The sequence below is a fragment of the Fusarium falciforme genome, chromosome 8 (genome assembly GCF_026873545.1).
Source record: "Fusarium falciforme chromosome 8, complete sequence".
Lineage (NCBI taxonomy): Eukaryota > Fungi > Ascomycota > Sordariomycetes > Hypocreales > Nectriaceae > Fusarium > Fusarium falciforme.
The window spans coordinates 1,135,817-1,162,261 of NC_070551.1; the positions used below are offsets into that span (position 1 = coordinate 1,135,817).

At 54.0% G+C, this 26,445-nt stretch overlaps 10 protein-coding genes across 10 annotated transcripts; 6 read left to right on the top strand and 4 right to left on the bottom strand.

The window, feature by feature from the left end:
• Positions 1–145: 145 nt before the first annotated feature.
• NCS54_01018500 (Hypothetical protein) lies at positions 146–1,990 on the top strand (the record flags this gene model as incomplete). Its single annotated transcript, XM_053155502.1, has 2 exons — positions 146–369; positions 415–1,990. The coding sequence occupies 2 exons, from the start codon at positions 146–148 to the stop codon at positions 1,988–1,990; spliced, it is 1,800 nt and encodes a 599-aa protein (XP_053011477.1).
• Positions 1,991–2,347: 357 nt separating this feature from the next.
• NCS54_01018600 (GATase domain-containing protein) lies at positions 2,348–3,272 on the bottom strand (the record flags this gene model as incomplete). Its single annotated transcript, XM_053155503.1, has 2 exons — positions 2,348–2,638; positions 2,697–3,272. The coding sequence occupies 2 exons, from the start codon at positions 3,270–3,272 to the stop codon at positions 2,348–2,350; spliced, it is 867 nt and encodes a 288-aa protein (XP_053011478.1).
• A 501-nt stretch (positions 3,273–3,773) lies between these two features.
• Positions 3,774–4,995, top strand: NCS54_01018700 (DHHA2 domain-containing protein; the record flags this gene model as incomplete). The annotated part of the gene is made up of 2 exons (XM_053155504.1): positions 3,774–3,921; positions 3,971–4,995. 2 exons carry the CDS (start codon positions 3,774–3,776, stop codon positions 4,993–4,995), a joined length of 1,173 nt encoding a protein of 390 aa, XP_053011479.1.
• Positions 4,996–5,197: 202 nt separating this feature from the next.
• On the bottom strand, positions 5,198–7,081 carry NCS54_01018800 (ATPase synthesis protein 25, mitochondrial; the record flags this gene model as incomplete). The annotated part of the gene is made up of 1 exon (XM_053155505.1): positions 5,198–7,081. The coding sequence occupies one exon, from the start codon at positions 7,079–7,081 to the stop codon at positions 5,198–5,200; it is 1,884 nt and encodes a 627-aa protein (XP_053011480.1).
• Positions 7,082–7,609: 528 nt separating this feature from the next.
• NCS54_01018900 (DNA-directed RNA polymerase) lies at positions 7,610–11,839 on the top strand (the record flags this gene model as incomplete). Its single annotated transcript, XM_053155506.1, has 2 exons — positions 7,610–11,731; positions 11,789–11,839. The coding sequence occupies exons 1-2, from the start codon at positions 7,661–7,663 to the stop codon at positions 11,837–11,839; spliced, it is 4,122 nt and encodes a 1,373-aa protein (XP_053011481.1). The 5' UTR covers positions 7,610–7,660.
• Positions 11,840–12,357: 518 nt separating this feature from the next.
• On the bottom strand, positions 12,358–13,518 carry NCS54_01019000 (Hypothetical protein; the record flags this gene model as incomplete). The annotated part of the gene is made up of 1 exon (XM_053155507.1): positions 12,358–13,518. One exon carries the CDS (start codon positions 13,516–13,518, stop codon positions 12,358–12,360), a length of 1,161 nt encoding a protein of 386 aa, XP_053011482.1.
• Positions 13,519–14,208: 690 nt separating this feature from the next.
• NCS54_01019100 (Hypothetical protein) lies at positions 14,209–16,996 on the top strand (the record flags this gene model as incomplete). Its single annotated transcript, XM_053155508.1, has 4 exons — positions 14,209–14,728; positions 14,776–15,092; positions 15,143–16,097; positions 16,143–16,996. The coding sequence occupies 4 exons, from the start codon at positions 14,209–14,211 to the stop codon at positions 16,994–16,996; spliced, it is 2,646 nt and encodes an 881-aa protein (XP_053011483.1).
• Positions 16,997–17,576: 580 nt separating this feature from the next.
• On the top strand, positions 17,577–20,088 carry NCS54_01019200 (RNA helicase; the record flags this gene model as incomplete). The annotated part of the gene is made up of 2 exons (XM_053155509.1): positions 17,577–17,747; positions 17,806–20,088. The coding sequence occupies exons 1-2, from the start codon at positions 17,616–17,618 to the stop codon at positions 20,086–20,088; spliced, it is 2,415 nt and encodes an 804-aa protein (XP_053011484.1). The 5' UTR covers positions 17,577–17,615.
• A 337-nt stretch (positions 20,089–20,425) lies between these two features.
• On the bottom strand, positions 20,426–23,493 carry NCS54_01019300 (SUN domain-containing protein; the record flags this gene model as incomplete). The annotated part of the gene is made up of 2 exons (XM_053155510.1): positions 20,426–23,130; positions 23,178–23,493. The coding sequence occupies 2 exons, from the start codon at positions 23,491–23,493 to the stop codon at positions 20,426–20,428; spliced, it is 3,021 nt and encodes a 1,006-aa protein (XP_053011485.1).
• Positions 23,494–25,003: 1,510 nt separating this feature from the next.
• NCS54_01019400 (UDP-glucose 4-epimerase) lies at positions 25,004–26,410 on the top strand (the record flags this gene model as incomplete). The annotated part of the gene is made up of 4 exons (XM_053155511.1): positions 25,004–25,032; positions 25,196–25,430; positions 25,500–25,950; positions 26,007–26,410. 4 exons carry the CDS (start codon positions 25,004–25,006, stop codon positions 26,408–26,410), a joined length of 1,119 nt encoding a protein of 372 aa, XP_053011486.1.
• Positions 26,411–26,445: the final 35 nt, after the last annotated feature.

Sequence of the window (26,445 nt, forward strand, 5' to 3'; positions counted from 1 at the left end):
AGTCGACCTGCCCCTTGGTATAACACCCCCCACCAGGATCGACGACAAAGCAACATATCCAAAACAGTGAAACCGAAACGAACCCGAGGGGGACCCGCAGAGTTGATTCACTCTCACCTCTCCCTTCTTATCGACGGCATCTATCATGCCTCCGTGGCCTCGCCATCAGGCCACGGGGTCTTCGCCATGGGACGTTGCGATGCCGCCCATTGAGGCGAGAGCAGTCAAGTACTTCACCATGGCCGTCTTGACACCCAATCAAACCTACATCCTCCACGTTGCGACACTTGTAGTCGCATCTCTCAGTATCTCTGCCACCATCCTCACCTCGATATGGTTCTTCCGCATGAGGAGGAGTTTTCGCCATGAGTGAGTCCTGTGATCGCTGTGTAAATCACTGCTAACCGTCGTCAGCCTTATTATGCTGCTCATCTATAGTGACATGTTCAAGGGTTTCTGGCTGCTCCTCTTCCCTGCTGTTGAGCTGGTCGCGGGAAAGATCGAGACAGAAGAAACCTTTTGCCAAGTCAGCGGCTTCTTCCTCTCCCTTAGCATCGAAGCTTCAGATGTTGCCGTATCTCTCATTGCAGTTCACACAGCATTATACATCTTTCGCGGAGAACAGGGCCTCTACCCCTTCCGAAAGATTGCCTACGGCCTTGCGGCAGTCATTCCCGTCGTCCTGGCCACTATGGCTTTTGTCAGCAGCCCCGGATATGTCAACACCGGCCAGTTCTGCTATCTACCTTTTAACCCCATGTGGAAGCGACTCGCCTTGACCTGGATTCCTCGATACCTGGCTTTCACTGTCATTCTCGTCCTCTGCGTCGCCATCTACATCTACGTCCGAGTCCTGATGAGCCGGTTTGGCGCGGCAGGCGACGACTCTAGCAAGACCCTATCGAGAATGTCCAACTTGGACAGCGTTGATCGGCAGCGACAACAAGCGGCAACCGCACCTCCAACTCCAGTCATTAAATGCCACGGACTCATTCCTTCATCCATGTCTTCACGCCGAAACTCCATCACCGTCCCCGAAGAACGGGCTCGCAGACCCTCTCTCGCGACGCTGAGCACTCTACACGTGGATATTCCCATGGTGTCGCATCCCAGCAGACTTCACTCTGCTCGTATGGCGCGGAGGGGTTCTGCGCAGATGTGGTCATCTCAGTTTAGCACTGACCTGACGGGCACAACTCTATCGGAGACGACTCTAACAAGACGGCAGTCCGAGTCTGATTTTAGAGTCTCGATGGGTACGACTCGTTGCGACTCGGACGATGTCATCACGCCCCTTGAGATCCATACACAGCGGGATCTCCTACAAGAGGCACCTGCCCCTGAATCAACAACTCCTTCGAACTCTGCAGAAAGCCCAGGAGGCTACTACCACCAGTCGGCAGACGCATCCGCTGCGCCGTCACGAACACCTTCTCTCCCGAACCTCTTTTCTATGCTCCGCCGCGAACGCAGCAGCGCTCGCAACTCCGACTCCAACGTCGCTCTGTCCCAGAGGGACTTCAACACACCCGGTACTGTAAAGACACGCGAAAAGATTATCCGACAACTTCGCCTCCTCTTCATCTACCCCTTGGTCTATGTCGCCGTTTGGATTCTGCCATTCATCGTCCAACTCACCGGGTACGGCAAGGGTGCGCCTTTTGGGATGAGATTGGCCAGCATTATCTTTTTGTGCTCCCAGGGTCTTGCAGATGCCATCGTCTTTTCACTGAAGGAGAAACCTTGGAAACACGGCCAAGCCGTCAACCTCCAGAGCCTCATGTTTTGGAAGCGCCAGAGAGGTGTCCCTGACGCAGGCCCGAGAGTCGGACGCACAAGAGAGGAGATGATGGTCGATGGTCGATTCGCAAGAATGAGACGTGACCAAGAGATGGCGGCCAAGCAGCTGGAAAGAGAGGCTGACCAGACCGCTGCGACTTCAGGCAGTAAACCCAAGACAGCCCCCGAGTGGTGGGACAACGAGGGTTGAATTAAGTTGAACCAAGGAGAGGGGAGGGCATTGGTTTAATGGGATGAGTGGAGGATGATACCCAGGCTTGAAAGAGGATAGAAAGGCTTTGGGATATTTGCATTGACAGGCGTTACAGTTGCAGCATTTACAAACGATTGCATTTGGGTGGCGGCGCTGAATAAGTTCTTGATTCGCAATGGATACATACATAGACGGGTATCGCAAGCAATTGATGGGTTTGGAGTATCTATACTTCTATAACCTCGTAAATTCGTGCATTACTTCATAACGACATGTACATCTCTTGGCAAACTCCTAATGTATCCCCCCCCGGTCGATATGCGAGAACAGGGGGGTGTCTAGGCGCGCAATATTTCACCCCTCCCTCATGAACTTGAGAAACGCGCGGGCAATGGCCACGCCGTCGTGCGGGATGGGCGCCCTCTTCATGGCGTCGGCGTACAGCTCGTCACTGAAGATTCCGACCGTGTGCCGGTTGAATAGTATCTCGGAGATGATCTCGTCTGTGAACTCGGGGTGGCCCTGCACGCTGATGTATCGGCCGGGGGAGTAGAAGGCCTGAACTTCGCAGATAGCATTGGAGCCGAGGGGGATCGAGTTGGGGGGGAATTCGAAGACGATGTCGCGGTGCATCTGGTGGATGCGCTGTGTCGCAATTGTTAGTGTAACCGTCGCACAAGAAAACGGGTAGGTAGGTACTCGCCATCTTGTCCAACCCAAAGACCTCCTTGCCCTTGGCCGTCAGATCGACCTCTGTCACGGCAATCTCCCAGCCCTTGTCGCTCCGTCCGAGCTTGGCGCCAGCAGCGCGGCCGATGATCTGGTGGCCGAAGCAGATACCCACGACGCGCACACGGTCCGTCTCGATGGCCTTTTTCGTGTACTCGACGAGCTTGACGATCCATGGGTCATTGTCAAACGCCGTATGCCTGGAACCGGTGATGAGGATGGCGTCAATGTCCTCGAGCGCAGGGTACGAGTGGAGTTCGTTGACAACGTCGTATCCCTTGATCGTCACAATCTCGTCCAGCTTCTGAGGCGGCTTGAGCGAATTGGCAGCCGCGTTTAGCAGTGCCGTAAAGACACCCGTATATCCGCCATAGCGATCGCGAGTCTGCGGCTGCGGCGTGTCGGCCTCGAGAATGGCGAGGCGCAAAGGAGCGGCGGATCCCATCTTGCGGGTGTCACGGTAGGCAATAGTATAAAAAAGAGCGGTTGAGGTTACAAGAAGGAAGAGGAGGAGGAGAACACGAGGTTTCCGCGCGAAATACAGAGTCATGGCGTTTTACCGGAAGAGGATCCATCAACTGGATCCGCCTCACTCTTACCACTCACGCAAGCACAAAACGAGGGCTACCTCCAGTATCACGCATACAAGACGCACATACGTACAGTAGTCAATGCAATCCCAGGACCCTTGAACACCGATAGCGGGGGGCGGGCAGTGATTGTGTAAAGGTAAGAGGCGAGATAAGCGGGCAGAATTGCGAGACGGCGGGGCTCATGATGCTTTGTCATTAGGCGGTGAAGGTGCTCCTGCAAGTAAGTCACAAGGATCCCGCTTCGACGGGAGTGACAGCTCTGTGGCTGTCGGACGGGGCCGAAATGGTTGGGTACCGTTCAACGAACCCAGAGGCTCAACTTACAAGTTTCATCCCACGAGGGGGTGGACAAACAAATCTGAGTTGTAACTTTTTTACGAGTGGATAACCTGATTTTCTTTTCCATTTGTACTTTTTTCTTCCTTTTTCTTCTTCTTTTACTCTGTTTCAGACTTGAAATGCCCATCTTACTTCAACCTTCAGTCGTGACTATGACGTCGAGACTATCCCTCAGTGCCTTTCTTGCTAGGGCGAGGACTGCCCTCACGGCTCCGGCTGCGCAAAGAAAAGGACCTCTAACTTTTGTCGTGGGAAATGAATCTGCCGGTAAGTTTAACCTCATTCTCATGTAAACATCGTTCTAACATTTATCGAGACCTTGACTCCCTTTGCTCAGCGGTGGTCTACGCCTACATCCGCTCTCATACCCCTCCTCACACCCTTCACATCCCCCTCTCTAACCTGCCCCGCGATGATCTCGCCCTGCGCTCCGAGATGAACGCCGTGCTCAAGCACGCCGGCCTGAACCTCACGGATCTTCTTACTCTTTCTGAGTTGCCTGACCTCAAGCCCGAGGAGACCCGCTGGTTGCTCGTGGACCACAACTCCCTCACCGGTCCGTTGGCAAAGTACTCCGGACAAGTGTTTGGATGCGTCGATCACCACGCCGACGAGGGCGCTGTGCCGAAAGATGCTGATCCAAGGGTAATTGAGCCTTGTGGAAGCTGCATGAGTTTAGTCGTGGACGAGAGCCGCAAAGTCTGGGAAGAACTGTGTCGCGACGTCGGCGAGGACGAAAAGCTCGCCAAGATCGGTCTAGCAGCCATCCTCTCGGATACAAATAACCTAACCTCGAAAGAAAAGGTTCGCGAAAAGGACACAAAAGCAGTTCCCTTCCTCGAATCACATCTCCACTCCTCCTTCAGCCAGAAAGCCTACTTTAGCGAAATCTCCGCCGTCAAGGAGGACATTTCGCACCTCAGCTTCCGCGACATCTTCCGCAAGGACTACAAAGAGTGGGACGGCTCAGGCCTCAAGCTCGGCATAAGCTGCGTGGTCCAGAACCTCGACTACCTAGTCAACAAGGCCGGCGACCCTCAAACCCTGCTGCGCGACTTTGAGGCATGGGCGCGTGAGCGCAAGCTCGATGTCGCGAGCATCATGACCACGTCGCACCCGGATGGCGAGTTCCAGCGTCACCTGCTCGTGTGGGGATTGAGCGACGGGGGCCGCGGGGCGGTAGAGCGGTTTGTGAAGGATGGAGACAAGCTGAAGCTGGAGACGTGGAAGGGAGGTGAGTTGGATGATGGCAAGACGAGGTTTGCGTGGAGGCAGAGGGAACTGGCTGCAAGTCGGAAGCAGGTTGCGCCGTTGTTGAGGGAAGCTCTAGAAAAGAGCTGACTATCAGGGTTTCAAGGAGGTTCCAAGATATAAGCCAGATACACGCCCATTATACACACAGAATTGAACAAATCAGTAACCGTATGCATTGAGATGTGTTGTTACATGGTTTCATATGTTGTACATGCACACAAACGCCTGTGACCTCCCATATGGTCATGCCATCCATACCAATCCAACATCCTATTCAAATTGCAGCCCATCATTGGTGCAACGCATCAGACTGTGATTGAACAAGGCCAGCCCTCGCCATCTCAGCCCGGATTGATTCCACCTCCCGCAGCACCTTGAGGAACTCTCTATTGTCAAGCCTACGGCGCTGGACAGGCCGAAGATGGTCGATCTTGGTGCTGCTCTGGTTGTGTATCCAAGTTAGCGCACCTGGGTCCGCAACCATGAGACACGCCTTGAGCGACTCGTAGAGGGGGCTGACGAGAAGTATAGGAGGATCTTGGCTCATCATCTCCGGATACACCCAGCGCAAGGCGGCAATGCACATCTTTTGGCTTGACGTCAGGGCCATGGCTCGGTAGGCTAGTTCGTAGTGTTGCGATTCCCTGGCCATTTTGAACCTAGGCGGCATGCGGAAAGCGTCCCAGAATCGGTCCCAGTCTTTTTGGTATGCATAGGCGTTCATCAGTCGAAGAATCTGGTCTCCGTCAAACTGGCATCCCTTTTGCTTCATCAGATACTCGAGATTCTTCTGCGCCCGTTGGATCTCCGGACCATAGCATGGCGAAAGAAGACCAGCCTCGATGAGTGTGACAAACATTTCATCATTCCAAATCTCCATACCACGCTCCTCGGCAGTCAGGAGAATCTGATCAACGAGGGACAATCGGTCCTTGGCGGCGTTGTTCGGGGACGGCGTCATCATGGCCCCCTTGATGAGATTGTACAGCATTTCCTGAGTCATCGGAGTCCCTATAAGCTGGATATCTTGAATATGCTTTTGAACCTGGGCCAAATCAAGGACCACTGGCTCCTCAGCGACTTCTGCCACCTCGTTCAGAAGATCGGATGCTGGCTGTTTTTGTTGCAGCGAAGGAGAGAGTCGTCGTGCACTCGTGGAATAGCTGCGATGTTGCTGGGATGCCTTTTGCATGGCTTGCCATTGGAGGGCAGACGCACTGCTAGGAAGTTGTATCTTGGAGGCCAGGACTTTGTTCAACTCCTCTGCATCCGCAAACTTCTCACCTCTGGCCTTCTTGTTTTCTTGCAAGTTCTTCTTCAAGACACCCTGCCATAGGGTCTCAAGGTCGAGCTCTCCCCGCCGAGCTTCGGTCATGCACTGGATCACAACTGTGGTTCCTGTTTGAGGGGCGCCGAAACCAGAGAAACGTCCGCTGTCATCAAAACTAGCCGCCTCGTTGATGTTGTCGCCATTGGAGGAAAAGTGCACACAAACCCAGCCCGTCGAAATGCCGTTGTCTCCGCCAGGAATGATGGCAGTGTTGGTTCCTAGCAACTTGGCCTTCTTTCGAAGTCGGCGGAGCTTGGTTCGTAGCTCGCCAGGCCCAATCAGGCCATCCGCCCTTGCAGAAATGTCGTGGTTCTTCCGCAGCCATCGCACAAATCGTCCCGAGGAAATGTGAAGGTGTCGCTCACTACGAGCAGTCCCAAAAAGCATGATCAAGTTGGGACCAAGAGCAGCGGGTGGATCGAGATCTCGTAAATCCAAGAGTGAAATATCATCCAGACCCATATCCTCAAAGATGTACTTTATCATGGGGCCGATGACTTCGGGCGCATCTTCGGGAATCTTGGGTAGCTCGACCTTGTGTTGACTCTCGGGATGCCGAGGCGGTTCAACCTCGAGGAACCAGGGCACATCGTCGGATTCGGCTGTGTCGTTCGTCTCGGGAGCATTATCGGGAGTGGTCAAGACCTCGGCGACTCTTTCACCCTTTGGCTCGATCTTTTTATCTTCTGAAAAGAATCTCCTCGTCAAGATCGGAAGCTGTCGTGCCTGTCGCTGTGGAAGAGTGCGCAAAGAGCTGGCTGTCGACGTCGAGACAACGGCGCGGAGGATGGCGGATTGGCATTGGCGGCAACTCAATGCCGCAGCCACGGGGCGGGTAATCATCTTTACGGTTGGCTCTTAACCCCAATGCAGATGCAAGAGCTCAACGGCAATGAAATCGAGAAGCCAAATCGAACTGGAGCCTCAAGCTCAAATTCGTCAAACCCAGTCGGACGGAAGTGGGGAGGAGCGTTGATTGTCCGAGCTCTCGGCTTCTGGAAAGGCGGCCGGTGGGGACTGGTCCCTGATCCCCCCTGCCCACGTGACCCCTCTTAACAACTTGACAGAGGTCCAATGGATAATCATCGCTCAAATTTCTATTAGACCCTGGGAGATACAAAACAGTAGATGGAATGCTTACTCAAATTCATCTCTGCAACTCTTATGATCTCTACATACCCAGTAGATACTCTCTCCAGCTGAGTGCGCCTCTGTACAGGTAGCTTGGCCCCGCTTGATTCTTTTTCCAAGCTCCACTGCTCGACCAATCACATCCCTATCCTGACTAAGCGGTGGCCACCTGCCCGTCTCCACTAGATGTGATTGAAGCGAAAAATTTGGGAACTTCTCTTTTCTGCTTCATGCGACGGGCAACAGCGAGGCCGCCCTGAACTGCGACCAGCCCTCTTCACTATAATCATAATGCTCGCCCGACAGATTCGGAGGGCGATTGCCTCCCAGCGGGCTGCTCCAACACGACCAATTGGACTGTCATCGCTCCAAACGACCAGCCTTAGAAGATGCGTCGTCACGCAACAATACCAGCCCCGAAAGCGCCGAGGATCAGAGTCCAACCATGCGACCATCCACGGCAGGAGTCTTGCCACGGCTGTCGACGACTTCAAGTTTGGCAATTCCCCTTATGGCGACCTCAACCAGCTCGCTGGCTCGGGCCTGCAACCCTTCCAGACATCACCTACCGAAGTCCGCCCTCTCGACCCCTCATCGTTTTTGACCCTCCCGGAGCCAGCCAGTCGCCGACCATTTGGCAAGATGAACGTCAAAGGCATCCCTTCTGAAGCTGAGGAGATGCTACCCGTCTTTGATGCCTGTATCAATGTGGGCAGACTTGAGAGAGCTGCTCTCATCCTGAAGCGGATGAACGTGACCGGTGTCTTGCCAGGTGAACATCGAATTATGCTCCACAACCAGTACCTTCGCGCATCCCTCGACCAAATGCGAATGAATCCCGATCGAAAACAAGCCGAACAACTCCACAAATGGTACGAGCTCCAGATACGCAATCAGGATATGCCGCAGACCGCCGAGACTATCGCCTGTATGCTCAAGGCTTCACTTCTTTCCGAACGGGGAACAAGACTCGAACGCCTCATCAACCGATACATGAGCATGGCTCCAGGCGAAGCTGGTCTACGCGTGCTGAGCATGGCCGACATCCTCACCGACCAAGATCTGGGCATCATCACCGAGATATGTCCTACTTACAGCTTCGCTCCTGAATCTGAGGACAGTGACTATGTGACCATGGTATCCGAGGACCAGGACTTTGCAGCAGAGGAGGGTCTCGAAGAGGAGTTGGACGCACAACAGGTCGAGTCCTTCCCTGAGGTCAGACCTACTCCTCAGCGAGGAGACGGTCTGCAAACTCTCAAAAGCGCCCTCTCCCTCATGCATGAACTCCAAGATGTCGATATCTCCAAGCTGTCGGTTGAGGAGCAGCAAGAGTTTCAAGTGCGTCTGGAGCGAGATTCCATCGACGCTGCAATCGAGAAGTGGCGAAATGCCAAGAAGAAGATGGACAAGATGGGCATCAACACTTCTCTCAACGTCAAGAGTGACGACTTCAATGTTGGCGACACCCTACACAATTGGCTGACACAAATGGAGAAGCGATTGAGGCAGGAGATTAGCAAAGTTGAAGAGTCGGAGGAGAGAGCATCCAAGACGGAGGAAGACTTGGAACGCTGCGTTTACGGTCCCATCCTTCGCGCGGCCAACCCTACTCGACTGGCTGCGGTCTCCATTCTTGCTGTGCTCAACAGTGGTGCAGTGATGGGCTTGGATAAGGGTGTCACCATGATCCGCCTTGTGAACGATGTTGCAAAGGTGGCCCAGGAAGACATCCGAGCTCAGGTTGCCGATAACGCTGCAAAGGAACGTCGACGTCTGCGTAAAGTCAAGTATACCGCAAACCCCGACGAGCAGGTTGAGACGAGCGAGAAAGCCATCATCGCCGATGCCCACGAACCAATCCCAGAGATTGATGATGACAGCGACGCGAGAAAGGTGTGGTCGACAGCGATCAGGATTCGGATCGGATCTATTCTCGTCAAGTCCTTGATGGAGACTGCCGAGGTCAACGTGGTCAAGCAGAACCGGTTGACTAAGGAGAAGATTAGTCAAGTCCAGCCTGCCTTTTCACATATGCACGCGATGCGAAAGGGCAAAAAGATTGGTGTCTTGGCCTTGAACCCATTTCTGGTTGAGCAATTCAAGCGCGAACCAGTCGGTGATTTCCTCGCGAAGCATCTTCCTATGATCGCTGAGCCCCGGCCGTGGAAGAGCATGCATACTGGTGGCTTCCTCCAGAGCAAAGTCTCCCTGGTCCGTGTCAAGTCAGGAGACGACGAGCAAAAGCTATACACCAAGGCAGCCATCCAGCGAGGCGACATGGACCAAGTATTCAAGGGATTGGACGTGCTAGGAAAGACCCCCTGGAGGATCAACGACAAGCTCCTGGATGTCATGGTGGAGGCATGGAACACAGGCGATGAGATTGCCAACATACCGGCGCTTAACCCCGTACTGGAGGCTCCCCCTGAGCCAGAGACACCCGATCCCCTTGTTAGACGTACTTGGATGCGCGCTCTCAAGTCGGTCGAAAACACCCGGTCCGCTCTTCATTCCCAGAGATGTTACATGAACCTCCAGCTCGAGATTGCAAGGGCCTTCCGCAAGCAGGTCATCTACTTTCCCCACAACGTCGACTACCGAGGTCGTGCTTATCCTCTTCCGACATATCTTAACCATATGGGAGCCGACCACATGCGATCTCTCCTCAAGTTTGCAAACGGCAAGGAGCTCGGTGAGACTGGCCTCAGGTGGTTGAAGATTCACATGGCGAATGTTTACGGATTCGACAAGGCCAGCTTTGACGAGCGAGAGGCCTTTGCTACAGACAATCTTGACAAGATCATCGAGTCGGCCACAAACCCGCTCCACGGGAGTCGATGGTGGCTGAAGGGCGAGGACCCTTGGCAATGTCTGGCTGCTTGCTTCGAACTGAAGGCCGCTCACGATCTCCCCGATCCTACAAAGTTTGTGTCAAACCTACCGGTCCATCAAGACGGCACCTGCAACGGTCTCCAGCACTATGCGGCCCTGGGTGGTGATACGTGGGGTGCTCAACAAGTCAACCTCATGCCAGGCAGCCGGCCGGCCGATGTCTATTCGGCTGTCGCCAATCTGGTCAGGGAGTCGATTGGCAAGGAAGCTGAGAAAAAGGAGCCTCTTGGGGAGATTTGCAAGGACAAGATCACCCGCAAGGTTGTGAAGCAAACTGTCATGACCAACGTTTACGGAGTCACGTTTGAAGGCGCTAAGAAGCAGGTCGCCAGACAAATCGATGCCCTATATCCTGACCTCCACAAGGAGACTGGGATCCCTCATCTCGTCGTGGCAACATACATTGCCAAGCACATCTTTATGGCCCTGGCAACCATGTTCCGTGGTGCTCATGACATTCAGTACTGGCTTGGTGAATGTGGTGGTCGAGTATGCCGAGCCCTTACTCCGGCTCAGCTTGACCAGATTGCGGAAGAGTATCAGAACCCTTCCGACAAGCCAAAGGCGAAGAAGGCAGCCAAGAATCAACTCGAGGAGCTGACCGCCCAGTTTCGATCCACCGTCGTGTGGACCACGCCCCTGCGCATGCCAGTTGCGCAGCCATACCGCAAGTCGACCATGAAGGAAATCCGCACTTGTCTGCAGTCCATCTCATACCCGGCCTTTGACCAGACGGACCCCGTGAACCGGAGGAAGCAACTTCAGGGATTCCCCCCCAACTTCATCCACTCGCTGGATGCCAGCCACATGCTGCTCTCGGCGCTCAAGTGCGATGAGCTGGGCCTCAACTTTGCCGCCGTCCACGACTCGTTCTGGACCCATGCTGCAGACGTGGACGTTATGAACACGGTTCTACGGGACGCTTTCATCCGAATTCACGAGGAGGACGTTGTCGGCCGCCTGGCCACCGAGTTCAAGGCAAGGTACAGGGGCGCGCTGTATCTGGCCAATATCGACGCCGACAGCCCCGTCGCCAAGAAGATCAAGGAGCTACGGAAGAACGGCAGGATGAACTACAAGGAGGAGCTATTGCTTGAGCACAAGCGCAACACCCTTCTTCTTTCTGGCAATCCTTGGGATGTGGAGGCTGCCCGCAAAATTGTCACGCCTGCTTCAGTATATGAGGAGATGGCTGCAGCCGAGGTCGACGTCGAGATTCAGAAAGAAACCCAAGAGATTGGGGGCCTCGGGGATATTCCCGAGGGCGAAGTCAGCGCACTCGATGAAGCTACAGAAGAGTTGGAAGTGAGCACTCTCGGCAACAACTTTGCCCAAGCGCTCATGGACAACCTTTCAACCACGGCATTCGAGCATCAAATCGTCACGCCAAAGAAGCACACGACGCAAACAGTCAAGAAGGTCATTCCTGTCTGGCTTCCGCTCAAGTTCCCTGAACTTCCCCAGAAGGTACGGCGAACTTCAACCCGTGTTTCTTGGTCGACATTGAATGCTAATAGGTAACAGGGCGACTTTGACGTGGCGCAGTTGCGAGACAGCAAGTACTTTTTCTCTTGACTCTCTACGGAGTGTTAGCATTATGACTCTTGCTTAGCACTCGAGTATGGTTATCCATGAGCTGTCGAGTGCTGAGGGGTGGTTATCACGCCATGTATCATCACGTGTATATGACGGAGAGTGGGCATGAGGTGTTTGAGTTATTGTAGCGTTGAATTCTGGCGTTCTTGAAGAGGTGGGGGATCTTTTGAGCGACACCTAAAAGTATATGGATAGAAGCATGAGGCGGCCGAGAGCTGCTCGTTGTATATTACTGTTGGACATATTGATGGATCCGGACCAAGGGCGTCCGGATGAACAGACAATCCAATCAAGATGTATATCAAGTCTTAGTGCTTTATAGCTCATTGAATGCTGTTGGCTTTCAGGGACGAATCTTTGCATGTGCCTCACAATCACAACTTGTCAAAGTCATCTTCAGAAAGGAACAGAACATTGGCCTTGAGTGAAATGCAGACTCTATCTCGGTCTACTTCTTTTGGTTCGTCTATCTCTAGATCTCTATGTAATCCATCTCTTTATCGCACAACAGCATCCTTGAGGCTGGGAACAGTGCAGACACCACCGCTCTCAGTGACAAGACGGCCCTGACCAGTCTTGCCAAGCTGCTCCACAACACCAGCATCGAAAGCAACCTCGAGGGAGTCGGTGGTGGTGAAACCGGGCTGGAAAGTCTCCCAGATCTTCTTCTTGGGGTTGAGCACACCCTCGGGCTTGCCCTCCCAGCCCTCGAACCAGACGCGCTCACCGGCCTTGGCGCCCTCGGGAGGAGAGACGAGCTCGACGGGACCCTTGTGGTCATCCTCACCCTCCTTGACCTTGGGGGAGGCGGCGAGAACCATGGCGCATGACTTGATGCCTCGCATCTTGACGGGCTTGAGGTTGCAGACGACTACGACCTTACGGCCCTGCATCTCCTCGAGGGGAATGAGACCGTTGAGACCGGAGCAGACGGTTCGGCAGATCTGGCCCTCGTACTCGACGTAGTCGTCATTGCCGGGCTGGTCACCGACGGCAATGGTGGAGACGTAGAGGGAGTCGGCGTCAGGGTGGTTGATGGCCTTGAGGATGTGGCCGACACGGAGGTCAATCAGGGCAGGGGAAAGAGGGGCAGCGGGAGCGGGAGCAGCCTTTTGCTTGGGGGCCTTCTCCTTCTTCTCCTTCTTGGGCTTGGCACCAGCAACCTTATCCTTGGCCTCCTCAACAACCTCCTTAACCTTCTCCTTGGTGCGGTCGACGAGAGAAGCCTCACCACCGGCGGCGGCAGCAGCAGCCTTCTTCTTCTTCTCCTTCTCGGCCTTGGCGTCGACGGGGGGCTTCACGTAGAGGACGTTGTCCTGGTCGACCTTGACTTTGTCCTCCTCCTTAACCTCGAGGCCGAACAGAGTCGAGTTTTGAACAAAGTCGATGTGGCGGACGATGTTAGGGTGTCCCTTCTCGCCGGTTCGCTCCTCGGGTGTCCACTTCGCAACGACGGGAGCGAGGGTCTCGTAGATGGCGACGTCGGCCTTGGAGGGCTTGCTGCCAAGGAGGGTGGAGCGGCTGGAGAGGTGGTCGTTGAGAGTCTCGAGGATGGAGGACTTGTCCTCGTTGGACTTGAGGCGCTCCGAGGTGGTGAGCCACTGCTGGATCTCAGCCTCCTCGGTGGGAGTGTAGGTCTGCGAGGCGAAGGATGCCATTCTGAAGGTGGTGAGCGGGCGGAGGGGTAGGCTTCGGGTAGCCGTGCGGAGGACGCGAAGGGAGAACAGTGTGTCTGGAGAGAAGAGGAAGCTTTTTTTTTTGGCTTCGCTCAGAGGTTGAATGAAGGAGAATTGTTCGAAGTAACAACTGGACGAGAGGATGATTCTTTCAAGTGTCAGAGTGACTATTCAGGTCTCCCGATAATTTTCATGGTGGGGGAGGGGCACTTGGCGGGGCTTTCCCTGTGGCTGACTCAGGAAGGGAGTGTGGCTGAAAAGTCTGTTCCTCGCGCTAACCCGTGACTGCGCTACCTTCTCGCGTCGCCGTGCGTCACGGCTTAACGCGCCACGCCCTTCGTTTGACCCTGCCCTGGCGATTCCCCCTGTCAACGGCCTTTGCGCAAACAAACGCTCGATTGGATGCGCTCACGGTCAATTGTTGGAGTATTGACTGCTAATTAGCATATTTCATTTTCTATAGACTCTTGTTAGGGTTATCACATTTCTTAATTCCCCCTCTTTTCTCATCCACCGATCCGAGGAGCAGAGTCCAAGACATCATCGCCGAAAACCTCGCTAGTGGCGATCGACAGGCAGAAACTCCAAGCCCCTGAGTTTTCGAGCTCGCAATCCTTTTCTTTTTCTCTTCTTTCTCTTCTGTTTTTGTCTCTCCGAGAAGTCTTTTCGATCATGACAACACCAAGGTCTCCCTCAGAGGCCACGACCTCCGTTCGGTCCACCTCCCGCCTGCCCACCAGTGTTCCGAGTTCCCCGCCACCACCCGAGTCGCCGAACTCCACCATGGAGCTTGAGGATAGGATCGACGATGCGCTCTTGAAGGAAGAAGAAGCTGCACGAGAAGAGAACGAGAAAACTGAGGAAAAGCGACGCCAGGCTCTGCTCAAGAAACGTAGGAAGAAGAAGGCCGAGACCAAGGCTGAGCGAGAGATTAAGGCGAGAGAGCTCGATGACTTGTTGGCCAAGAGCGCCGCCTTTAGCGATATTCTCACCAAAAAGACACAAGTGCTTGGACGTGTCGGCAGCAGTCTTGACGGCAAGACTCTGGGTGAACATAACTTGGAGATGGCTGAGCAGCCAAAGTGTATGGTTGGCGGCACCATGCGCGACTACCAACTTGAGGGTCTCACATGGATGTATGAGATTTGTTCGCAAGGCATGAGTGGTATTCTCGCCGATGAGATGGGCCTCGGTAAGTGATCATGGCTGCGACGATTCATCAGAGCTAACTTGTCGCAGGCAAAACGGTGCAGACGATCTCTCTGATCGCGTTGCTGAGGGAGCAAGAGAACTATCTCGGTCCTCACTTGATTGTCGCGCCTTTGAGCACACTGTCCAACTGGATGGATGAATTTCACAAATGGACGCCCTCGATCCCCGTGGTCATGTACCACGGCAACAAAGATCAAAGAGAGGAGATCTTCAAGACGAAGATGATGCGACACCTTAAGAGTGGTCGCCCAACAGAGAAGTTCCCAGTTGTCTGCACGTCTTACGAGATGGTTCTCAGAGACCAGCACAACCTTTCAAGAATCAACTGGGAATTTATCATTATCGTGAGTCATCCCTGTGGTCGCGGTCTATGCTCATACTCACATGCCTCCAGGATGAAGGTCACCGAATGAAGAATGCAGAAGCCAAGCTATTTCAGCAGCTCCGTCAGTTCTCTTCAGCTACCCGTCTCCTCATCACGGGCACCCCGCTCCAGAACAACTTGAAGGAATTGTGGTCGTTGCTTCACTTTCTTCTTCCCACTATCTTCACCGACTGGGAAGCGTTTGAGTCATGGTTTGACTTTTCTGATTTGGAAGATGAACGTGGCACTGAAGAGTTCATTGCCGACCAGAAGAAGCAAGACCTCGTCAAGAAGATTCACTTGATTCTTCAGCCTATGCTCTTGCGACGTATCAAGCAAGATGTTGCGGCCTACCTCCCCAAGAAACGGGAGTATGTCCTCTTTGCGCCCATGACCAAGGAGCAAACCGATCTCTACAACGTCTTGACTAACAAGAAGATTGACACGAGAAAGTACCTTGAGGACAAAGTCGTGGAGAAGATCAGCAACGCTCCCTCGTCGACAAGGCCTAGCCGAGGAGCATCGCGATCTAGCAGCAGGCCGGCGCCCAAACCCACGTCACTGCCCATCCGGGAGAGCCCCGTCAAGAAGCGGGTGGAGGACAAACCAGCGCCGCCAGTCGTTAACAACGCCTTTGCAATGATGATGCCAAAGCGTGGCAGGGGTCGCCCACGCAAGAACCCAATACCTGATACAGCATCGCCCGCCACCTCTTCCGCTAGCAAGAGAAAATCCCCTCCAACATCAATCAAGTCGGAGGCCAAGAGCGCCAAGTCGAGTCGTCAGTCGACACCAGTCAGCTTGCGTGGAAGGCCTCGAAAGACGCGAACGTACAAGGACGCTGGCTCTGACGAGGAGGCGATGTCGGACGACGAGTTTGAGGCTAAGCTTGCTAAAGAGATGGTTCCTGAAGAGGTTGACAACAGCGCTGAGACGTCCTTGACACCCGAAGAGATGGAACGCGCTCAAACGCTTGAGCTTGCCAGTAAGTCCATTGTTACCAAGGTTTGATCAGTGCTAACCTGAGTAGAAAAGCAAATTGCTCAAAAGAAGCTGGGCAACCCCTTGGCTCAACTCCGCCTCGTGTGTAACTCACCACACAACTTCTACAACCCATGGAACGCATCGAAGGATCTTCCTGTCGATGACTCGATAGTCACAGCTTCGGGCAAGATGCTCCTCTTGGACCGCCTTCTGCCCCGGTTGTTCCAGGATGACCACAAGGTTCTCATCTTTTCTCAGTTCACGACTCAACTCGACATCCTTGAGGATTATTGTCGGGAGCTGCGTGGCTGGAACGTTTGTCGGATTGACGGCTCAGTTTCGCAAGAAAGTCGCCGGACCCAGATTGCGGACTTCAATACCGATCCAGAGTACAAGGTCTTTCTTTTGTCTACTCGCGCTGGCGGACAGGGCATCAACCTCGCATCTGCGGATACCGTCATCTTGTTTGATTCCGATTTCAACCCGCAGCAAGATCTTCAAGCCCAGGATCGATGCCACCGCATCGGCCAGACTCGCCCCGTCATTGTCTTCCGCCTAGCAACCAAGGACACAGTTGAAGAATCTCTCCTTCTTTCTGCCGACGCAAAACGGCGCCTCGAGAAGCTGGTTATCAAGAAGGGCGGCTTCAAGACAATGGGCCAGAAGATGGACCTCCGCGAGGACCTCGACCCCGAATCCCTCCGGGCACTACTTCTCAAAGACGGCGAAGTCTACAAGGTCTCTGGCGGGGAGGAGGTGTTGAGCGAGTCAGACCTGGACGTGCTGTGTGATCGAAGTGAGGAGGCCTACGCCAAGGCTGCCAGCGGCGAGGGCGATGCAGACGGCTACCGTGTGGTCGAGACCGGCGCCGACTCGATCAAGATGGCACGAAAGAATTGAATACGGGACGAATATGCGATGGATCTATTTGCTGACATGATTGTATGATATGAGTCTGCGGATATACATGGTTTGGGTTGTTCACAGGGCGCAAGGGCTACAGAACCTTGTATTTTTACTTAGACCAGTTGCTGCTGTACTTGCTAACGGTGTTGGAACTATCGATAGCCTCGGGAAACAGGCTCTGACTGGGAATCATTGTATTTATAGACTTCAATTGCTTCTAGGTATTGCTTTGCACACTTGCACTGTTCTCATGTTCTACTGTTAAGGTGTGCCGCCCGCCATTGGGCATGCAAAATCTAATGTGCCCCTTGCCACACGCAGCTTCTGAATAGTTCCTCAGGATGTTAGCAATCGTAACAACATCAGCTACATATCTATCTCCACGAATTATCCTTCCAATAAAGTGATTGTCATTGAGCTTAACCTCAATGTTGTCAATCCCTGCATGGGCGGTACGTACCCACAACAAGTGGGGCCATCGGTCATCGGCCTCCAGAAGCGCCGCCCATTTTCCAAAAAATTTCCAGCGACAGACTCTCTCGCTCGGGACTCCAGATTTTGAAGGTTGAGAATCCCCATCCTCTTCCCTCGATATCCCAACCACTCTCTACGAATGGCTCCCAGCGCGCGAAATTCCGGCCGCGCGGCCAAGGTTCACAAGAATGGTCGTACTGAGCAGCGACAGCAGAAACGCAAGAGGGAGCAGGAGGATCTTCAGCAGCTGGAGCAGAGGGTGATTGACTTGGTATGCCTTGCGATGCCCTCATTTTTATGCTTTGAGGCCTTGCTAACAGGTTCGTTAGGATCCCAAGTCGGACGCCATCAAGAACTTCTCACATCTCCCCCTCTCCGTACCGACCGCCTCTGGCCTCGAGGCCTCGCACTTCCAGGTCCTGACCGACGTCCAAGCTCAAGCCATTCCCCTCGCCCTCAAGGGCAACGATGTCCTCGGAGCCGCCAAGACGGGCAGCGGAAAGACCCTCGCCTTCCTCATTCCCGTCCTCGAGAAGCTCTACCGCGCACAATGGACCGAGTACGATGGTCTCGGTGCCCTCATCCTCTCCCCCACCCGCGAACTCGCTGTTCAGATCTTTGAAGTCCTACGCAAGGTCGGCCGGAACCACGTCTTTTCAGCAGGTTTGGTTATTGGCGGAAAGAGCCTGAAGGAGGAGGCAGAGCGATTAGACCGCATGAATATCCTCGTCTGCACGCCCGGCCGCATGCTGCAGCACCTCGACCAGACGGCCGGTTTCGACGCAAACAACCTGCAAATCCTGGTGCTCGACGAGGCGGATCGCATCATGGACATGGGTTTCCAGTCGGCTGTTGACGCCCTGGTCGAGCATCTTCCCAAGTCGCGACAGACTCTCATGTTCAGTGCGACGCAGAGCAAGAAGGTGTCTGATCTTGCGCGACTCAGCCTCAAGGACCCCGAATACGTTTCTGTTCACGAAGCCGCAGCGAGCGCGACCCCTACGAACCTTCAGCAACATTACATTGTTACGCCCCTGACCGAGAAGCTCGACACATTGTATGGTTTCATCAAGGCCAACCTCAAGAGCAAGATCATTGTGTTCTTAAGTTCTGGAAAACAAGTCCGATTCGTGTACGAGAGTTTCCGTCATCTGCAACCTGGTATTCCTCTACTCCATCTCCACGGCAGACAAAAGCAGATCGCTCGAATGGAGATTACGTCAAGATTCACCGCCGCCAAGCACTCGTGTCTGTTTGCGACCGATGTCGTTGCGCGAGGAATTGATTTCCCTGCCGTTGACTGGGTCATTCAGGCTGATTGCCCTGAAGACGTTGACACATACATCCACCGAGTTGGTCGAACAGCTCGTTATCAGAGCAATGGTCGAGCCGTGCTGTTCCTAGACCCGAGCGAGGAGCCTGGCATGCTCAAGAAACTGGAGCAAAAGAAGATTCCGATACAAAGGGTAAACGTCAAGGAGAAGAAGAAGAAGAACATCAAGGATCACCTGCAAAGCATGTGCTTCCAGAACCCGGACCTCAAGTATCTCGGTCAAAAGGCCTTTATCAGCTACGCCCGATCCGTCTACATACAAAAGGACAAGGACGTCTTCAAGTTTGACAAGCTCGACCTCGACGGCTTCGCTGCTAGTCTGGGTCTTCCCGGAACGCCACAGATCAAGTTCCAGAAGGGTGATGATATCAAGCGGATAAAGAATGCACCTCGCGCAGGCATGTTGAGCGACTCCGAGTCTGACGAGGATCTGGATGGTAAGAAGAAGAGCAAGAAGAACGAGGTGCGGACAAAGTACGATCGTATGTTTGAGCGAACGAACCAGGACGTCTTGTCAAGTCACTACACGAAACTTGTCATTGATGGAGACGACAAGAAGGGCGAGGATGATGATGGCGATTTCTTGTCGGTGAAGAGAGTTCTCAGGGATGATGATCTTGACGAGGCTTCCAAGGACGCATACAAGAGCACAGCAAAGATCATTGAAGGTCTAGGCGGCGAGGAGCCTTTCATCGTAGACTCGAAGCGTCGCGAAAAGGCCCTCAAGTCGAAAAAGAAGATGGCCAAGTTCAAGGGCAACTCTACCAAGCTCGTGTTCGACGAGGAGGGCAACGCCCACGCCGTGTACGAGCTCCAGGACGAGGACGACTTCCGTCAGGAGGGTCCCGCGGAGGAGCAGAGGCGCAAGTTTGTCGAGGACGAGGCTACGAGGGTCAAGGAGGCGGATGTCGACGACAAGGCTCTTGCCAAGCAGAAGCGCCGCGAGAAGAAGGAGAAGAGGAAGGCTGCGGAGAGGGCGGAGCGTATGGGCTTTGTGGACGACGAGGACGCGCCTATGCTACAAGCCGTCGACGACGGAGAGGATCCTCTGGAATTCATGCGGTCTCTACCCATCGCTGGACAAGATTCATCGTCGGAAGAGGAGGAGAGGGAACCACCGAGGAAGCGGGCCAAGAAGTGGTTCGAGGACGATTCCGAGGACGAGGACAAGAAGAGCAGGAAGAAGGGCAAGGGCAAGGGCAAGGTCATCGAGATGGATCAGGAGCCGGAGACGCTCGAGGATCTGGAGGCCCTTGCTACTGGGCTGCTGGATGGTTGAAGAAGGACGAGATAGGTTCGATACCCTTTGGAGCCTTGTGTTTACGGATAGACAAAAGTTGCAGATTATACAATGCACAAGGTTGTTTTTCATGGGCGTGTATTCATCTCTATTGTGCGTGTTATTGTTGTGCTTTCTTTAGAGAGGAAGACAAGACAAATCTACGATATTCAGTCACAGCAATATTCAAGGTCAAAAAAAGCAATCATCAATACTATTCATCAAAACCTATCCATTCATACCATCCAGCTCCGCGCTCAGCAATGCCGACAAAAAGGTACCAAACGCATATATAAACCCCCCTGAAAAAAAAGAACAAGCCAAGAACTCTCCCCCTTTACTCGTCTGCTCGCCTCCCAAACAGCCTCACCCTGTAAAAGCAAGTATGAGTCTTGGCACCATAGTTGCTCACAGCACGAATAATAACGTGATCCGTCATGGCGCCCAGATCTTCGAGTTCTGGGCTGAGGTGATGGATGTGCACGCCGTTGTGCAGCTCATCGCTCTCGTAGACGAACTGGCTAATCTTTACAAACGAATCCTCAAAGCTGGGGGGTGTAAAGTCCCAGTCCTCCTTGTTGTCGGGGAAGTGCGTTTGTGAAAAGTCGCGAACCTTTTCACGCTCGTCTGCTTCGATTCTGGCCCAGACTTCGATGTGGCGGGGACGAGCCTCCGGATCTGTGGTTGCCCCGGGGAGGATGTGTTCGATGACGACTTGCTGAGGGATCATGAGGTGGGCGAGGTGGACGGCGATTGAAGCGCTGTGGGCGTTACCACGATGGTTGACAGTACGCGCAGCGCAGTAACAGTCTCCTTCGTCCTGCCAGGGGTGAAGCGCCGCGATGGGGGGCAAGGGGTTCACACCAAGGATACCCTTCTCGTAGGCCTCGACAGAAGCAACCCCCTTATTCCACGGATCCCACACCGGTGTCGTGCGTCTCGTGTCAATAGTAGCACCAGAGCCTACTCCAAAAAAGTTGACCTGGTTCTTGAGCACGGCATCCCAGTTTACCTTGATCGTGCCCTTGGCCGTGGCCTGGAGACTCAAGTCGGCCAGGGCCTTCTTGACGATCTCATGTACAAGGTTGGAGATTTCAGTCTTGGTGACCTGCTTAGGGGCATCAAAGGTTGCTGCGCGAATCATCTCCTTGACGCGCTCATCCATCTTTGTTCTCAGCTCCGTCATCTCAGCAGCGATCTGCTTCCGATGCTTGGTAAACTCGCTCTCAACCTGTTTGAGAAACTCCTCGCGGGAGACGACGGCTTGGTTCTTTCCCTTGAGCTGCTCATTGACAATCTTGGCGAGTCGTTCGTCGAATTCGCGCTCCGAGCCAGCAGACTGTCTCTTATCCATTGCCGTGTTCAGAAGCTCCTGAATCTTGTTGTCGTTGTTCTTAACCCATCGATCCCACCACCCAGAAATTTTCCCCTCCACCTGCTCAGCAGCCCCCGTGGCGCTGTTGTTGATGGTGGACGTAAACCAGGGGTCCTTGGTGAGCCGAGCAAGGAGTGCCTGCCACTGCCCATCGGAAGAAATCTCAAGGCTCCCATTCTTCTTGTCGAAATTCAAGAAACTGCCGTCCGCCTTCAAGAGATCCCGGAGAGCATGCCAGAACTCCTGCGAGATGACGGGTTTCCCGCCCTTGACGTCCATGTGGACGATGTGAGGGACTATCGCCTCCAGCTTCTTGATGGCTTGCTCGTGGAGGTTTCCCTTGTCTTTCAAAGAGCCGACTGCCTTTTTGTACGATTCCAAGAACTTATCAAAGGATCCGGATCCGCGCTCTTCTGGGTCAGCCCAGATATCGGGTCCCTCATCCGTGCCCCAGGAAGGCATTGACGGGATCATGTTTCCAATTCTCTCAAAGAAGCCAGAAGGACTGGGCCAATGAAGGGTGTCGGACGATCCCAGATCCGGGAAGCCTGGTACTGACGGCACAGATGTTCCCATTGCCATATGTATAACGGCGCCGCTAATGGACAAAGCAAGAAAGGAAAGCATGGTCCAATACATAGCCAAGCCCGCCTGAGAGCCTCGAAGTTGGACTCCAGATACTCTGTCGATAAAGCTGAAGACGTAATCCATCAACTTGTCGGACAACCATTCCAAGCTTCGTACGTACGTCATAGGATGAAAGAGCCACCACCATTCCACAGGGCCAGCATTATGATGCTCCTCGTCGTCGTCCAAGTCGTCCAAGTCATTTCGCTGTCCCCTAAATAGGCGGAAAGGCCAGAGCGTGAGCACCCAAGCGATTTGTTGCTGGAACCACTGCTTCCACGTCTCGCGTTGAACAAATGGTCTGCTCCGGGTTTCTCTCTCTGCTCGCTCACGAGCAACTTGGTCTTCGACCTCGCGAATCTCTTGCTGGATTAGAAAGTCACGCTCCCACGGATCAACCGGTATCTCGTTGGCCTTATCGAACGAGGTGACTCTCTTGTTGATCTTGTCGGCTTGTGCAAAGAGCCCCCCTTTGTTTGACTGGTTCTGTGGTCTCTTTCGAAAGGTTCCCTTCGATTGCTCAGACGTCTCCTCGGATCCCTGCCTTGGTCGACGGTCGGCGGTCACCCTATGCACTCCTAGCGATTCCACTTCTGGCTCTGAACCGGTTGCTTCCTCATCCACGCTCTCCTCCTCTTGGTCTTCTTCCCGAGCAGTATTTCGCGCTGGCAATTGGTTTGACCTTGTCTGGCGCGTTCTACTGGGGGCTGGCGTGTTGATCTTCTTTCCATGGTCGACAACAACACGCGTGGTTCTTGGATCCTCCTCTTCTTCATCTTCATCTGAAGACTGGTAAACCGGTCGCAGTCTCCCGGTGCGCGCAGGCTGTGATACACGTTCCTCAGGCGCATCTTTTTGCGTCCGCGTAGCTGTTTTGGAGGTGCGCTGTCGTGTCTGGGGACCTGGGGTTGAAGTAGGCGCAGATCCTATCGTCGCATCTTCGTAGTAGTCACTTTCCATACCAAAACTGCGCAGGCTGTCGGCGTCACTACCAGCGACAGTTCCCCGAGGGAGATTTGCAGCGCTTAGCCGATTTCCATCTGAAGCATGTTAGAAATGTTTCCCAGGTTTTCACAACAATACCCACTATCACGAGAAGTCTCATCTTCCGCAGTCGCAGTTGTTTGAGGTTTTGGTGGTCGCACAAACACATCGGTGTCATCACGCTTGGAGAGGGCCTGGTTGACAGCGGTGCTCAGGTCCATCCGCTGAAAGCCAGCGCTCACTCTGGGCGGCGGCTCAACACCAGAGCCATAGGTGTACTGTCTCCGAGAGCTCGGAGTACCTTGCAGCGGCGGCAGCTGAGGTCGTATCAGGGCGTTTGGGGACTCGTGTGTAGATGGCTGCTCCGGTTCCCGGCTGGTGAACCGGGGACGTCTACCGGCGGCGGCTCTGGGAGGCATGACTGAGACAGGATGTGATTTTTGGTCGAGGTTGAGACGAACAAGGGATTGAACAACGAGATGGACTTGATGTGAAAGGATTCAGGCCCTTTTGTGTCATGAACAGGTGCCTGCCGTTATCCTGGTGTAAAGGCGGTCCACGCAAGGGGTGTCGTCGTTCTTTGTGCTATGAGATGAGAATAGCAACCATGAGATAGTTGGATTGCCGAAAACGCAACACAACGTGTATGCAGGTGACCGACTACAGGTCCGTTCTCATCCCGGTCCTGCCAGACAAAGACGGTCTTTCAGTGCGCCAGCTTGGGCTGGCCAATCTTGAAGTTCAGTTGCGCGCAAGTCACAACAAAGAAATCATCATGTTGGTGGTGGCGGGTCGACTTGAAATTCTCACAATGCGGTGAGGGTGCGCGACTCGGGGGCTCCGAAACTGGCGAGATGGAGAATGAAAAAATCTCTTTCCTGAATCCGAAAATGATTCAAAATATCGTCGCCTCTTTTTTCTTCGTCGTTATATTCGTGATCGTCTGTGAAAGTGTTGAAGTGAATGCGCCCGGAGACGCGATGCGCGCCGAGGATTAGGCGCCGCGAATTGAGAGGCTGGCGTGATCACGTGTTTGGGCGATGTGAAGTGACGGCCGCCAAAATGGCCGCCAAGTGTTGGGGACCATGAGGAGGGCATGAGAGTTTGTGATGGACGTAGAAAGAGAATTGTTTTACAATTTTGCAAGCAATGGATCTGTTGGGAAAAAAGAGACAGCCACCACAGTCAAGGTCTCGAAACGTGCAGTCGAGCAGCTCATAACATGATGTGCTAGGTGACGGCATAACCAGTCCACTCGGCGTCAAGTTGTGTTACTGTACTCGGCGCAATTCATTCAAGTCTCATGTCAGCCACCAGATTCAGGTTCTCGTATTAATTACTACTAGCCATCTATAGAAGCTACAAACTCCCCTCTCATAGCCGGACCAACAGAAAGAATACAAGAGAACCCCGGTAATACCACCGTAGAAGCTAACGTCCATCCATCCCTCATCATGAACCCTCCCCTGCTTGGCAACGGTGCCCCGCCACCCTCAAACCCAGAATTGTCATCTCTGACTGGCTTTCTCCGTCCAAGCAATCAAAGCGTTGCTCTGACGCTCGTGTATCCGTAAACAGAACAGAGTTGTAAGATAATGAGGCAGAGTGCCCCTGGCCATTTTCTAAATCGTTCTCTGCCCTTCCCATCTCCTCGCCAACCCCGTATTAATATCCATATATCCATCCATTAATACCACGCACGACTCGCCGCCTCAACAAACACCCATAATAATCTCACCACATCCATCTCTTTGTTAGACCCGCCACCCCCTACCCTGGTCTCCCTACCCCCCATCTCCCTCTTTCTCTTAAAAAAAGTGCCCCGCCATCTCCCTCACCTCCTTGCCTTCAACCCCGCCGCTTCGCGCATCGACTCTTCCCGTCCTCACCGCAAACTCTCTCTCATCGCTCATAACAAAGAAATCGACAATGCCTGTTGGAACAGTTCTCGTCACTGGGTACGCCACAATCCCCCTCCCTTGCGACCCTTGCGCTCCGTTTTGCGCCCTTCTCGACTCTGTCTTTGTCCTCGTCGCAATCTGATTCCCCTCAGACACTGCCGCGCGTTGTCGTCTCAAAGAAACAGCCCATTGCTAACCACCTCATTCTTGGATCTTGCAGTGGCACTGGCTACATTGGCTCCTTCACCTCTCTTGCCCTGCTTGAGCACGGCTACGATGTTGTCATTGTCGACTCCCTCTACAACTCATCCGAGGTTGCCCTCGACCGCATCGAGCTGCTGGCCGGTCGCCGTCCTGCCTTCTACAAGCTCGACGTGACCGACGAGAAGGCCCTCGATGAGGTCTTTCAGAAGCACCCTGCCATTGACAGTGTGATTCACTTTGCTGCTCTCAAGGCAAGTTGTCTGCTATTCTCCGGTCCAGGCGACCGCCCCGGCCTTGACGCCCGTTAACACCATCCGCAGGCTGTCGGCGAGTCCGGCGAGATTCCCCTCGAGTACTACCGTGTCAATGTCGGTGGCAGCATCGCTCTTCTCCGCGCCATGGAGCGCAACAACGTCAACAACATCGTCTTCTCCTCGTCCGCGACCGTCTACGGCGACGCCACCCGCTTCCCCAACATGATCCCCATCCCCGAACATTGCCCCATTGGGCCCACCAACACCTACGGCCGCACTAAGTCCATGATTGAGGATGTTATCACCGACTTTATCAACGCTCAGCGCAACAACCTCGAGAAGGCTGGCAAGGAGTACAAGCAGTGGAACGGTGCCCTTCTGCGATACTTCAACCCCTGCGGTGCCCACCCCAGCGGTATCATGGGCGAGGATCCCCAGGGCGTTCCTTACAACCTTCTACCCCTTCTTGGAAAGGTCGCGACCGGTGAGCGCGAAAAGCTGTTGGTATTCGGCGACGGTAAGTTTCCTAGTCAGGCATAGCCTCCTTTTCGCTCAATTCCTAACATGGGTTAGACTACGCCTCCCGAGACGGCACCGCCATCCGCGACTACATCCACGTTGTCGACCTTGCCCGCGGTCACCTCGTAGCTCTCAACTATCTCCGTGAGAACAAGCCCGGTGTCAAGGCATGGAACCTGGGTTCCGGCCGCGGCAGCACCGTCTTTGAGATTATCAAGGCCTTCAGCAAGGTCGTTGGCCGTGACCTCCCCTACCAGGTTAACCCCCGACGACAGGGCGATGTCCTCGATCTTACCGCGAACCCCTCCCTGGCCAACAAGGAGCTCAACTGGAAGACGGAGCTCACCATGGAGGAGGCTTGCGATGACCTCTGGCGCTGGGTCAAGAACAACCCCCAGGGTTACAGACAAGACCCTCCCGCGGAGCTGCTTGATGCTGTCAAGGCATCCAAGGCTTAAAGCGATGTGATGATATAGGTCACGTCTGCGAGCAG